At 34.0% G+C, this 14,982-nt stretch overlaps 1 protein-coding gene across 1 annotated transcript; it reads left to right on the forward strand.

The window, feature by feature from the left end:
* Positions 1-3,070: 3,070 nt before the first annotated feature.
* LOC126699763 (uncharacterized) lies at positions 3,071-3,641 on the forward strand. Its single transcript, XM_050397730.1, has one exon. The coding sequence runs from the start codon at positions 3,144-3,146 to the stop codon at positions 3,624-3,626; it is 483 nt and encodes a 160-aa protein (XP_050253687.1). The 5' UTR covers positions 3,071-3,143; the 3' UTR covers positions 3,627-3,641.
* The last annotated feature ends 11,341 nt before the right edge of the window (positions 3,642-14,982 follow it).

Below are 14,982 nucleotides of genomic sequence, written 5' to 3' on the forward strand. Positions count from 1 at the left end.
TAATAAGATATATTCTTGTTGTGACATTTCTTCCTCATTTTTCATGACAATCCTAACTCATTTGGAAATAATAGTATATTATTGGCCAATATGGGTTACTAGTTCCTCCTAGTAGCAACCAGAGGGTGATACAAGTCAAACAAGTGGAATCTCGCTTGAGATAGGGAGCAACCCAAAAACCTTGGTGGGAATGGACACACACAAACTAATATCAGTTGCACAATCTAAAAGGATATGCTTTCAGATTCAGAAGCTTGGGAAGCAACTCAACTTCTATAGTGACATATTGGATTCAAAGAACAAATCAATTTATTGCAAGTTCTCAAGATTTCATTTTCATGTATTGACTATTGAATATGTATTGATCTAGGGTGTGTGCATTAGTGCTCTATATTTTGGAAAAGTATTTTATGAGACTGTTTTATGAGAATTTTCTCTCAAAACACATGAGTCCCATTTATCACCTAATACCATAACAAAAACAAAGACTTAGTTCATTCAAAGTTTGTTTACACTTTCTAGTTTTCATCTTGTGTTTGAGTTCCTCAAGTCTTCGATTTGAAGCCTATCAAACTATTGAATGCTGTAAGAGTTTGATTTGGACACTTTCAAATTATTGAATATGTTATTTGGACACTATCAAACAATTGAATCTCAAAAGTCATATCAAATACGTTGCTTCTTTGAAAGCAGATAATGTATATAATATCTAAAAGTAAATTTAGAATAGGTACTCTCAACCATTTATAAAGATTATGTTGCATTTTCTTTATAAATGGTTGCATTTGGTTTAATTTCATTATGGATTTTCTAAAAATGAGCAAGTTATTTTTTTTTTTGAGTTAAAAATTTTTTATCAAGGTTATAGAAAAATCCTTGCACAGGTTGAACAAATAGATATCTCATGCTCTCTAGACCTTCTTTAGGTTTGGTACATGACAATGTACCAATTGTAGCAAAGAATATATGTAAAGTGTGTGAAAAGCTACGAGATGACATAGAAAATCTAAACAAGGTTACTCTTACCCAACATCATAACGGCTTAATGGGGACTATCACCTAAAAATTTACACCGAATAACTCCCACATCTTCTAAATGTCATTTTCAATCATTTTTACATGTGCATACTTAGAGGTTTGACACTTCAAGCATAGAGCACAACTTTAAAGTTTCCTTTTATTTACCCTAATAGATGTGCAGTGCATGACCTTTTACCATGTTTTGCGGCACCAACATTTTCTATAAGCACTTAAGGTTTGTTTTTATTGACAAATACTAGGAGTGAGATGATTATTTAGAAAATCAGCTCACTTCCATAGAAATTAAGCTCACTTCCACACTTATATTGATGAAATTCGTAAAGGGTGCTCCTCTAATTTTGACACCCCATTCATTAGCGCTATAAATCTCATCAAGAATTTTTTAAATAACTCAACCTCCCCAACATTACAAGATAAATGCACTAACATCATATGAATACGTCAAAAAAATAAATTAGACAGAAAGACCCCTATGATGTTTACCCCTAGAAGTTCCTTTTCCTCTAGGACACCTTTCTCTGATTCCAGACCTTTACCTCCCCAGAATCTTCCTCCAGTTATACACCTTCCCCCAATAAACACTAAGAAAACCCCTGTTCAGACAGAGCCAGCTTATTATCCGACAGATACCACACAACCTACCCCTAATGTTCACCAACCTCTTTATCAGCCCTAACCTCAACCTAACTCTCCTACCCACACAGATATATTAGGATTTACAGATGATAGACAAATTAATGTTTTATCTAAAGAATTTATTTTAGATAAAGAACTACTAAAATATGATTACTTAAAACCTGAAAATAATGACAAAAAGAACCAATTTTTTGAAGAATATAATGAACATGAAAGAGAAAATTTAAGAACTAAGTATTTTGAAATGATGACAGATTTACAGACACACTTTAGTTTCTTTGACTTTTTAGACTATCATAACAAAAAGATAAGTGTAATAGAGAAAGTATTATCATGGACAAAGACAGAAAATCATGAGAAAGTGTATCAGACTTATCCACCATTTGAATCAATTATATTGAGTCAAAATAGTGGAGTCCAAGTTTTGGCTACACCTATCAAAAGACCCAGTCTAAGTGATGATAATAAGAATCTAGACAGTATAATTCAACAGAACAATTACACCAATACTTATCTAAAAACTATTGGTCAAAAGCTACAAGATATAGAAGACAGAATAATACCGCCCTCTACTTCCATAAAAAAAGAAAACACGTCAAATACCCCTTTATTTATCCCTCATGAGATACCTCCTCACCTTAGAGCACCTTTAAAGAAACCCATGACAGAGAAAACTGATAATCTACTTAATGAAATAAATAAAAAATTAGACTTAATGAAATTAGAATCATTAAAGGATATGGAGCCATTAAAAAATAAGAATATTATAACATTAAATACAACAGGAAGAACTGACTCTTCAGAGGATGAAGAATCAGAAGATAATCAATTGATAGATTTGACAGACATAAATAATTTGGAATCACAATTCACAGATAAATTACAGATTAATAAACTAACTTTAGCATCTTCATCGCAAGATCGTAAAAAAGGAAGAATTGAAGATTTATACCCCAGAAAGAATTGGTATCCTAAACCTACTCCCCCTGATTTACAATTTGAAGAAAGACATACTTATGTTAATTCATCTTATTCGCCAGATTTAATTTATGAATGGAATATTGATGGAATGTCAGAATATGAAATAATAAACCTTTTACATGAAATGACTTTGCTCACTAATCTATATATATATATATATATATATATAAAACCGAAGCTTTTGAAACTCCCACAATTTTCCACGTCAGCACATCATTTAAAAAAAAATCATAAACCAAAAAATAAAAAACTTTTTTCCACGTCAGCACATCATTTAAAAAAAAAAAATCATATACCAAAAAATAAAAAACTTTTCTAAAACCCAAAAAAATACTTAAACGCAAAATCAGAGGAACCCTAAGCCTTTAACACGTTCAACCTTCTCCTTCCTCCAAAACCCAGACCACGCTTTGCCGTTCCCCCACAAACAAACACAACACCGCGTTCTTCTTCTCATCAGTCAGTCAAACTCAAAACTCAACACCATGACCCCAAAATCCCTCTTCTTCTTCTCCACCACCCTCGCTCTTCTCATCCTCCTCATACCCATCTCTGCCCAAATCTCCGACCCGAACCCGAAACCGACCCAATCCCTATCCGCGGCCCACACTGAGCTCACCAACTATGGCTTCCCAGTCGGACTCTTACCCTCCTCAGTCCATGGCTACTCCATAAACAAGACCTCCGGCGACTTCTCCGTCGAGCTCGGCGGCGACTGCAAGATCACTCTCCCGCCGGACAACTACCTCGCCACCTATTCCAGGACAGTCAGGGGAAAGATCGTTTCGGGTAAGATCGCTGAGCTCGACGGGATTCGGGTCCGTGCGTTGTTCAGGTGGTGGTCCATCACCGGGATCCGATCCACCGGCGAAGACTTGGTGTTCGAGGTCGTCATGGTCAGCGCCAAATACCCCTCCAAGAACTTCGACGAGAGCCCCGATTGCGAAGGTAAACACTCCTCTTCGTGAGTGAGCGAGTGAGGTATGAATTCAAATCCCAATTCAATTCGCTCTTAATTAGGGTTTTGAATTGATCAGAGAAATTTGAGACTAAAGTATGTGTTGTGCGTTATGATTAGTATTGAATTAACATCTCTGAGTGATAATTCTTAATTAGTAATTATTGATTTAAAATATAAAAATTGATTGAATCGAATTGTGCTCTATGTATCTCGATTATTCCTGAATATTCTGTATAGCACGAGCAAAATAAAATAGTTGCTGTCTTTTTTGATTTTGTTTTAATTTTAGTTTACTAGGCATCTGTTTGTATCGAATATGTTCTTTTCCAGATTAATTCCCTCTAAGGTATTAGCCCAAACTGCCGACTCTTCCAAAGAAGGTAATTCTTTTCTCTCTTTACGATTAAATCCGTTAGCACAAATCGCATTAGATATCTGTGAAACGTTTTAACTTTTATTTATTTTTACTAATTCGTTAATGTTTGAATTGCTTTTCAGTTTGATTAAAACTGCCGACTCTTCCAAAGAAGGTAATTCTTGAGGAAACACTGTGGGAAACCAAAAAAAAAAAAAAATGATTAAATCCGTTAGTACGAATTGCATCAGATATCTGTGAAACGTTTTAACTTTTATTTATTTTTACTAATTCGTTAATGTTTGAATTGCTTTCAGTTTGATTATTGTTGATTTCAATTAATTTACACCTAAGGATTTGTTAAATTATTATTATTATTTTTTAAATTGATTTCTTTCTCTGATTTCGTAGCTGATTGATATAAAGCTTCCAAAGTATTTTCACGATCAGACAAACTTAACCAAATTGAGCATCTGTTTGGGTGTGGAGGAAAAAAACAATGGAAGCACAATCAATTGTGAAGGTTCCTTTTAGATACCTTTGTTAATTTGCTTTGTTGATTTGCCAATTGTGAATTACTTTATGTTATTTCTACTAAGATTTTTCTATGGTATTCTATTTTATTTCACTTTGTTGCGGGTTCTTGCATTTTTCTATGGACAGTCAAGTATTTACCTTTCCTTTATTATGTACGGCTCCAAACATTAATCGTGTATTGGACATAGCTCAAGAACACAGTGTGAGCAGCTACACGTTGCAGAGAAATCGAGGTATCCACAAGCCAGTCAAAGTTGATGACAGCCCTTCAATGATAGCTGAAAATGGTGTGAGTAGCTCCAGCTTGTGCGAGCATGAAAAAGGTGAGAATATTGCTTTGCTCCAAAAAAGCAACATTATCCTCCTCCATGACAATTCTCTAATTGACAGGCAATAAACTTTTCACACTGCCACTGATGGTGAATTTTTCATTTTCACTGTGCCTCAATACATATACTGGGCAAACTTCGTGATTAGGTTATCTTATTTTGTAAATTAATGGTAACATCTCTTGATTACAGTATTGCAGGCACTGCGGACCGCTCATGCAACAGCAGGATATATTAATGCTGCGATGCAGAGAGCTCCCAGGATCTCAGGCAGAGTTATTCAAGCACAGATGGATACAGCATTTACTAATTCTAAGATGCAGAGAATTCGTGGGAACTCAGGCACAGTTAAGGTGGAGAGAGATGGATTTCTCAGCAAGTTAGAAGACAAAGCTGGCAGAACTTTGATGATAGCAACAAGCATGGATCCTGATTTGTACAAGGCTATAACAGATAGGGGCATTGATTTAATCCAAAAAAGAAGGCATGATATGGAACTTTCTCCTCTCTACGACAAAACCCCTGAATTGAATACAATCCTTCATCTTGCTGCTGCAAGCTCAGACGATGAAGAGTTTGTACAAGCAATCCTCAGGATCCAACTGTGCCAAAAATTTGTCACAGAAAAGAACTCCAGCGGCAACCTTCCTCTTCATGAAGCAGTAAATGCTGGCCATCTACATATAGTGAAACTTTTGGTCATATGGACTTACCAGCAGCTGCAAGATCACTCTACTGGACCATTGAGGGAGAAAAATAAGGAGGATAATACTCCTCTTTACCTGCCCTTAATTAACAAATACCAAGCTGTGGGTTGTAACTTGGCCTTGGAATCCAAGTACAATGAAATGGCCAAGTTCTTTGTACTTGGATTGATTTATAGTTTTGGATTGATTTATGACTATTATGCTACTATTTTAAAGTTGAGTATGGACATTTTTAGTAATGTTCACTTTCATTAAGTGTTGTTTCTTTTACATGTACATATGGTGTTTGATGAAATTTCTTATGAGTTCTAGAAGCCATAATACATGGAGAGTCGTAAGGAGGAAGATAGGTAAGAAATGTGATGCTCTATTGTTGATCTAATCAAGGTAAGCTATGTTTGATTCTTATTACTATTGTTAATGATACACCATATATTGAATATTTGCTTTGTACAATTTGCTGTTTTGTGCTGATATCCTAAGTGCTGGTGTTGTTTGGAATTTAATTTATCTGTAATTAATTGTATTGGAGTGTACTTATACAAGTTATATATTTTCTAAATTATGATCTCAAGTATTTGGTTACCACGATATCACATACAAGTTAGACCTTGATATTGGTTTTTTTTTTTTTTTTTTTTTTAATGTTAGGGAAGTTGTGTCAATTGATTGACATGTTATTATCAACAACTTTCCCGTGCATCGCACGGGTTAGCGACTAGTGTTTATAAAAATCATGGAAAACAAGATCATCAGATAGCTCATTTAATTGTCACTGGTTTTACTGGCCAGTTAAAAGGCTAGTGGGATCATTATTTAAATAATGATGACAGAAATGGAATATTGACAGCTGTTAAAAGAGAAACAGACGGAAGTGTTATAATGATAGATAGACAGCCTTCACAAGATGCAGTTAATACTTTAATTTTTACTATAACTAAACATTTTGTTGGTGATCCCAATCAATATAAAGAAAGAGCTTCAGATGTTTTAATTAATTTAAGATGTCCACAACTTTCAGATTTTAGATGGTATAAAGATGTTTTCATTTCAAAAGTTTTAAGTAGGAATGATTGTCAACAGTCCTACTGGAAAGAAAAATTCATTGCTGGTTTACCCTATTTCTTTGCTCAGAAAGTTAGACTTGATATAGTTAATAATGACGGAACTATAAACTATCCTAACCTAACATATGGAGACATAATATCTTCAATTAATAAAACAGGTTTATGGCTATGTAATGACTTAAGGCTAAAAAACCAGATAGAAAAAGAAAAAAGATTTGCTAAAAAAGAGCTAGGTACTTTTTGTGAGCAATATGGTTTTGATCCATTAATTGCTCCCTCTAGGAAAAGAAGACAAGAAAAGAAAGATGACAGAAGTGATAGATATAAGGACAATAATAGAAGATATTATAAAAGTAAGTCTAAAGACAAGAAAGAAGAATCCAAAAGAAAGAAACATGATAGACGTAGGGAAAGTGACATTACTTGCTTCAAATGTGGGAAAAGGGGACACACTAGCAGATATTGTAACTTTCAAAGACAGATAAATAAACTTGATATATCAAGAAAATTAAAGGATAAATTAATGAGTATAATAGAACTGACAGATAGTGATGAAACAGATAATGAAATTCACCAGATAGATAATAGTAACAGTACTTCATCCTCCTCTACAGATGTTTCTTCACATGATGGAAATGTTCAATTATGTAACTGTAATAATCCTGATAATTGTTATTGTAAAAGAAAATTAAAAATATGTGTCTTTACAAAACAAGAAGACATAATAATGGATTTGATAGATAAACTTCCAGACCTACACTCTAAAAAAGATTATTTATCTAAATTAAAAGAATCTTTAACTGAAACTGATAGATTTGAAATAGATCTAAAAGATTATAAGTCAACTTACAATTTTACTGAAATTACTGATAGATTTAAACCCAATAAACCTATAACTGTGATAGACCTACAGACAGATATTAATAACCTAAAAAATGAACTGAAAAAATTAAAATCAGAAAATTTCATATTAAAAGGCATGGTTGAACAGATAACTGCACAGGTAATTAGCATAAAAGATAAAATTAAATATTCTAATGATGTCTACCTGTGATTTGAAATTTGATACTTTATCCACCAAATTTAAGTTGTTTAACTGTGTTTTGAAATTCATGTTCCACTAGATTATTTTTTATCTTATTTGATCTTGTATTTTTATGTATTTTTATATTTTTGGAGGAGAGAGAAATAAAAGTTGAGTAAAATTACATATTTAGCTTTGTTTTTAACAGTGTGGGTTATGGAACTCTAACTGAGCTAACCTCAGGTGGATAAAGTGTAAAATTCCAAACCACAGGTAGGTTATTTAAATTTCAGCCAAACCACAGGTAACTCAAGAATACTCTTACCAAACAGGCCCTTATTTACCCTTGTTCTGCATTTAGATAAGTTAGAGTAAAAACAATTAAGTCGTAATTTAAAATTGAGGATCTAAACAAGCATTAGTGTTTTCACACTAATTGAGCTTTCAATATATATATATATATATATATATATATATATTTTTTTTTTTTTGAGGAAAAGGTAAATGAAACTTTATTACTGGAAAAAAACAAACTAAACAACATCCTCCAAATCCCGTGGAAGTTCTTCTATCCACACATCGATGTCAGCAGATAAAACTGCTCGTCTAGCAAGGGCATGAGCTAGCTTATTGCCCTTACGATTGACATGCAAAAAATTACAAATAAAAGAAGAAGATAACAGTCTAATCTCATCAATAATATGTATATATATATATATATGGGTCAAGTTACACCAAGTATAACTCTAAAGAGTTACACATTTTCTAAACCATTAGATTTAAGTATATCCAACGGTTAAAAAAAGATAGTCATTAATGCTGATATTTTGATTAGAATCTCATTTACTATCTCTTATTTATAATATTCCATACTTATCTCTAAACCTAAAAAAGGTATATGTATGAGAGAGAGAGAGAGAGAGAGAAACAAGCAAACTAATATATTAGACTTACTAAGCATAAAGTAAAAAGCTATCAAAGTTTTTATTTATTTATCAAATGAGGGACCCGGATTGAATCTTACAACAACAACAAAAATCATAAAAACGACTTAATTTGGTCCTTAATTTGATAGTAGGGAGTAAATTATTATATAATGGATGTCATAAATTAAAATCTCATTTTATCTATAATAAATAATTTTAAAAAAAATATGATATAGGGTATTATTTATATGTTTATTATGATAAAATTAAGGTGATAATTGCAAATTTCATTCATAAAAAAATAAAAAATAAAAAAAATTAAATTGCAAATTTTCATAGTTTTGATTGCAAAATACAAATACCCCTAATTCAGGGTGTGTTTTATACGATTAATACTATTTTTCTGTTCTATCATAATCACATACTCACAACTTCTATTACAATTAATCCTATTTGCAAATTCTATTATAATGCTTTCAAGATAATATGGCTTTTGCAAAAGCAGTTGATACTTTATGTTTCTTTCACCAGCCAAGTCAACAAAGCTCATTCCATAGAATACTTAACTCCGAACAACAACAATAATAATAATAATAATAATAATAGGGGTAAATTGGAAATTGCACCCCTAAAGTTTGAGAGTATTTAGATTATACATTCTGAAGTTTCAAACTTTGGACTTTATCCCCTGAAGTTTAAGGTGATTGGATTTTACACCTTAACATTTTAGAATTTGAATTTTGCCTCCTAAAGTTAGGGAATGTTTAGATTTTACACCTCCAAATTCTAAAACTTTAGAGTGCACCCCTAAAATATAAGGGGTAAAATCCAATTTTGAAATGTCATGGTGTAAAATCCAAACACCCCCAAATGTCAGGAGCTAAAATATAAATTCTAAAACTTCAAGGTGTAAAATCTAACTATTCATAAACTTTAGGGGTATAATTTACAATTTATCCTAATAAAAATGATTAAAAATATATACTTGGTGAACGTAGCAGAGGCATTCTACGAAACTCCAGTCCGAAATGACAAGTCTTTTCTGCCACAACGGCCCACAGGCTAAAAAGGAATGAAACTCCACGATAATGGTGGTTTACTTTTACTTTTTCTTTTTTGAGAAGAATAATGGTGGTTTACTTGGAAGTTGCCACATACAAAGTTTTTTTATTTTATTTATTATTATTATTATTATTTTCTTTTTATGTGCATGTTGCACAACATGATAATTTCTACTTTTGATTTTTTTGGTTAAATGATTTGTTAGGATCATGCATATGATTAGATGCAATGAATCAATATGACATTATAGTAATAGAAAAAGAAAGGATATTCGTATTGTTTTTTAAAAAAAGGAGGATATTCGTATTATAACCATTCTTTTTTATCTTCTTTTCAAGTTAATATATTATAAGGTTCCTTCCAAGTTATTATTATATATAAAGTATTACAAAAACAAGGATATCGAGTGCTTTTGCTTCTTTTCTTTTTTGTTTTTTGTTTTTTTGATTGATTGTGCTTAATTTATAGGGTCAATAATGTTATCTACTTTTTTTAAAATGAATAATGCTATCTACTTAGCAAGTACAATTTTTTTTCCCTTTTTATATGTCGCACAAGATTCTTATTCATTGTTTACATTATAACAATTTTTATAACGTGATTTTGATCAATAAATTCACCTTTCATGTCTTGTTTTGCAGTTGATTTATTAGGGATTTGCGTAAAATTAGTGCATTGAGTAAATATCATCCTCAATAAGTCACAAACACATGCAATATGTATGAAAAGTTTGGCATAAAGATATAAGATAGGAATATCCTCAGTTAGCCACAAACACATGCAATATGATTGAAAAGTTTTGCATAAAATATAATATTATGATGTATATAATAAGAGCACTCACATTAGGGCCAAAATGGGCAAATGCCCTTTTTTCGGAAATTAAACATCTTTGTGCCCTCATTCTGAAACTAAATAGGGAAATGCCCCTCTTTTGTAACTCGATGATCCTAAAATCGAGTTATATGAAATACTCGATACTTTAATAATCGAGTTATACACAGGTTTTTCCCGCACTGCTGGCATTTTTTTTTTTTTGAATCTCTACATAACTCGATTATTAAAAAATCGAGTTAGTTATACTGTTATAAACCCTGATTTCGTACTGTCTTTGTGTCAGGTGGAGTGTTTCAATGTAACTCGATACCTGGAATATCGAGTTATAAAGTATACTTGATATCCGTAAAGTCGAGTTATTCTCTTATAATTTCTGCACACCTTCCCCCACTCAGTGTGCCTTGCTCTCTGCTGAACTGAAGACTTTCTGCTGAACTGAGTTGGAACTCCTCCACGGATCAACAGCGGCTTTCTTCAAACTCAATTGAAATTTGTATCACCTCAGGTAAAAAATTCACATCACAATTTTAGGGCAATGTTATTTTCATTTGATATTGTACTAAATTTTGATTTTTTAGGTTGAATGAATGTGAAGTAAGTACATTGGTGTGATTTTGGTTATTTGTTGTAGTAAACGTTGGTGAGAAGAGAATGAAATAATTTCTTTACTATAGCAACATTTTGTATTGCACATAATCATCATTGGTCATACATTTACAACAACATTTAGTGTTGAAGACAATGTGTAGACATTACCAACAATGTCTATTGTTTATGGTCAAATGTTGGTGTTAGTGTTAGTATTTCATTTTTAGCATGCAATAGTACACAATTTTATGAATGTCTTTGTTGTGTACCATTCTATGCAGGATTACATTATTTAGCAACAGTTGATACACACTGTTAACTTGATCATTTGGTGTTATTGTATTCAGTGTCAATGTCTGGTTCTGGCAACCCACAACTCTATAGGCCTCATGATGTGTTCATTGCTATGGGTCGTTGTTGGGTATTGGAAGATGAGTTCAGCTATCCAATCAATCCGAATTTGCGAAATAGTGCTTACGTTCACAATACCATGAGACAGGAGTGGGCTTGGTTATTTCGTGAACAACAAATGTTTTATGATGAGTTGGTTGGTTTTAAGTTGCCAGTGCCTCGGCGACTCGCATCACAAATGCCCAGAGACAGCATCGACGAACTTCGTAAAGCATTGAACCGCATAAGAGAAGAAAATAATCGAATGAAGATACGTCTTAATCGATATCGGACCCAAGTCGAGATTCGAGAGTCAGTGCAGGAAGGGTGGTACAAGCATGCACAGTTCATGCAATCACTTCTTGCTGATCCCATTTATCAGTCAGACGTGGAGATGTCAGATGAAGAGTAATCGTGTCGTGTCGTGGTGTAATTAGATTTTGTTGGAGAACTATTTTGCTTAACTATGTGTTATATGTATGGTTGCATTTGTACTATGTAAACCTTATTATTGATTATGAGAAGCATGCACGTTATTCGTAATGTAGATTATTCTCACATAAGTCATAAAAGTCAAATATTCTCACACGTGATGTTTTTCAATAAGCACGTACGACATAACACAGAAAGCATAAAATAACTTACACTAACATTATTAACTTAACCATAGACATAACACACACACACACACACACACACACACACACACACACACACACACACACACACCACAGTGGCATTCATTCTGATAGGTAGTCCTCGTAGTTGAGGACATTGTTACGTTCTGCCGGAGTGAGTTGCCTGTTTGTTGCAACGGCTTGCTCCTCCGCCAATTGTAGCATATGATACCTGGACCTACGAAGTATCATAAGATTGTTCTCTTTTTTTATTTTCGTCACTGCACGCTCATATTGGTGCATGTTTTGTCGTGGCAGTGTGAGCGAGCTACGCTCGACAAGAGGCGCTCCGATTTACAGGAGATCATTGTGCAGAGCGTTGGACTCGTTCACGCGAAAGTCCCACTCTTGTTGCAATCCGGCATAGTATTCCCTCTCGTCAGAATCTCTTTGTGTTCTATAGTTATTTGGAAAACGAGGTAGCATCCAATTACGCATTGACATTGGAAAATGTGACTTTAGATCGGTATGTGTAGAAGTTTTGCAGGGGTAGATGTATGTAAATGGGACTTCAGTATGTGTAGATGTTTTGCAAGGGTAGATGTAAATGGGACTTTATATAGGGGTTTTGCAAGGGCAAGTATTCAGGTGGATGTGAGTATAAGTATTCACGTGAATAAAGATGATATGAGTTGACAGTATATTGTTCAGTGGCGTCTGTTGGTGCATGTGATTCGTTGAGGTAGCTGTTTCATATGGCTATAGCTTGTGCTACAGTAGCGGGCTGGTGATGTGTACTGCAAAAGAGGTTGCGTATTTATTCACGTGAAGACTATTCAACATTGATGTGCTTCATCTGACATGATTTGACGAGACAATGTTGAGCTGTGTTAAATGTATCATAAACTTCTCAGGGATGCTATAGGTACATCCTTTAAAAATGCTGCATTGCAAAAGGATGCATAGCTGTGTATTGACGTGCGTGTAGGTGATATGACTGGATAGGGTTCAACAGTGCAAAGCTATTGAGCAGCACTACGAACATCAATGTAGCAATAGGACCAATAACACTCGAAATTGATGCACAAAATTTTCTGCGTTGCTATGTGTATTGACGTGAGTGTGGATGGGTACTTCTGGTCAGGGTTCAACAATACTGAGCTATCCACCGTAGCAGTCATTGCTCCCTATGGTGGAATTTGGCAAGTGTGATTGAAGAAAGCTGATAACAACATTAGGTTTTGTAATGGTTGGCAGGATTTCGCTGAATACCATTCTATCTGTTATGGTTATTTTTTAGTCTTCAGATATGAAGGAATTCAAGCTTCCATATTGTTATATTTGATAAGACTGCCATTGTGATTCAATATCCACGTAGGAAGAATTGTAAATTGGAAGATCATCAGGTAAAAATATCAAAAACTTAGATGAAGATGATACAAACATTTCTTCCTTAATGTACAAACCCATAAAACATGAAGTCAGAGAAAAGTTTGTTCTTAAAAAATTACAGATTATGTCCAGAGGAAGAGAGAGAGAGCAATCCAAGCAGACAAAAAATTGAAGCCTAAAAATCCTTCTTTCATGGGTATCTCGTGGCCACATAATATGGTGAGCCTTTATACATAATGTGATTATGATGTTCTCTTAAATATGGCTTGGAAACATATATGGGAAGCAAGTATATTATTGGGAAGCAATTTGTCACACATCAAAGTCTTGTGCTATTACCCTCCATCAAAACATATTAAGCAATGAGATTCGGGGAAGGCTGGGTTGCATTTTCGAAAGACAATAATTTAGAAAAATGAGATGTCACTGCCAATGAGGTGATCGAAAGGACTCCTGTTGTGATTAGTGTCTCAATATTTCACTTGGTTGACCATCAGAGTTTGGACAAGGATAACCTATTTAAAATTGAAACTAGTGATGTTTATGCTTATATTTAATTAGGGACTTTGATCACTACTATGGTTTATTTCTCTGACCAGTTTGGTATGTCTTGTTCAAAACTATTCAGAATTCCTGTGCTTCATCTGACATGACTTGTTGAGACAGTACTGAGCTGTGTTCAATGTATCATAAACTTTTCAGCCATGCTCTGCATCCTTGAAAACGGTGCATTGCAAAAGAAAGCATATCTGTGTATTGACTGGACAGGGTTGAACAGTGCGAAGCTGTTAACCAGCACATGTAGCACTACGAACAACATCTGTGTACCAATGGTGGACAGCTCACACCCAAAATTGATGCATAGCCAATTCAGGGATGCTCTGCCTCTTCGAAAACGGTGCATTGCAAAGGGTTGCACATATGTGTATTCACGTGAGTGGGGATGGGTACGTGTGGTCAGGGTTCAATAGTTTCGAGATGTTGAGTATCACATGCAGAACTACATCAATCAAGTGTAGCAATGATGGACAGCTTACCCCCAAAAATTTGCTTACACTTTTGAAGGGTCCTCTGCATCCTTGAAAATAGTGCATTGCAAAATGTTGCATATCTGTTTATTCACGTCAGCATGGATGATATGACTGGACAGGGTTCAATAGTGTCCAGTTGTTGAGCAGCACATGTAGAACTGCGAACATGACTTCGCCGAACAGTGCCGAGCTGTGTTAGCCTTTTCCAACGTCACTTGCCAAATGCTAGTATTACGAGCAGTGAGTGTAGCAACAGTAGAGAGTTTTATCCCCCTGTTTCCCTACAAACTTTTTAGGGAGTCTTTGCAGGTAGAAAATGTAGTTACATTTTCTCAACATCAATGTAAAATTACATGAAGAAAACTATGCTTCCAAGTTTTACATCAATGGCTTCCGATCATCACAATTGCAATATTAGGGAGCTTTCAAGCAATGCTACAACAAACCAATAACTTGAATGAAACATTTGAAAGGCTGATCAGGCTTTTAGGCCTTTACTCT

The sequence above is a fragment of the Quercus robur genome, chromosome 9 (genome assembly GCF_932294415.1).
Source record: "Quercus robur chromosome 9, dhQueRobu3.1, whole genome shotgun sequence".
Lineage (NCBI taxonomy): Eukaryota > Viridiplantae > Streptophyta > Magnoliopsida > Fagales > Fagaceae > Quercus > Quercus robur.

Excerpts from the sequence above, each read along its gene's own strand:
- LOC126699763 (XM_050397730.1), top strand. The coding sequence starts at position 3,144 with ATGACCCCAAAATCCCTCTTCTTCTTCTCCACCACCCTCGCTCTTCTC.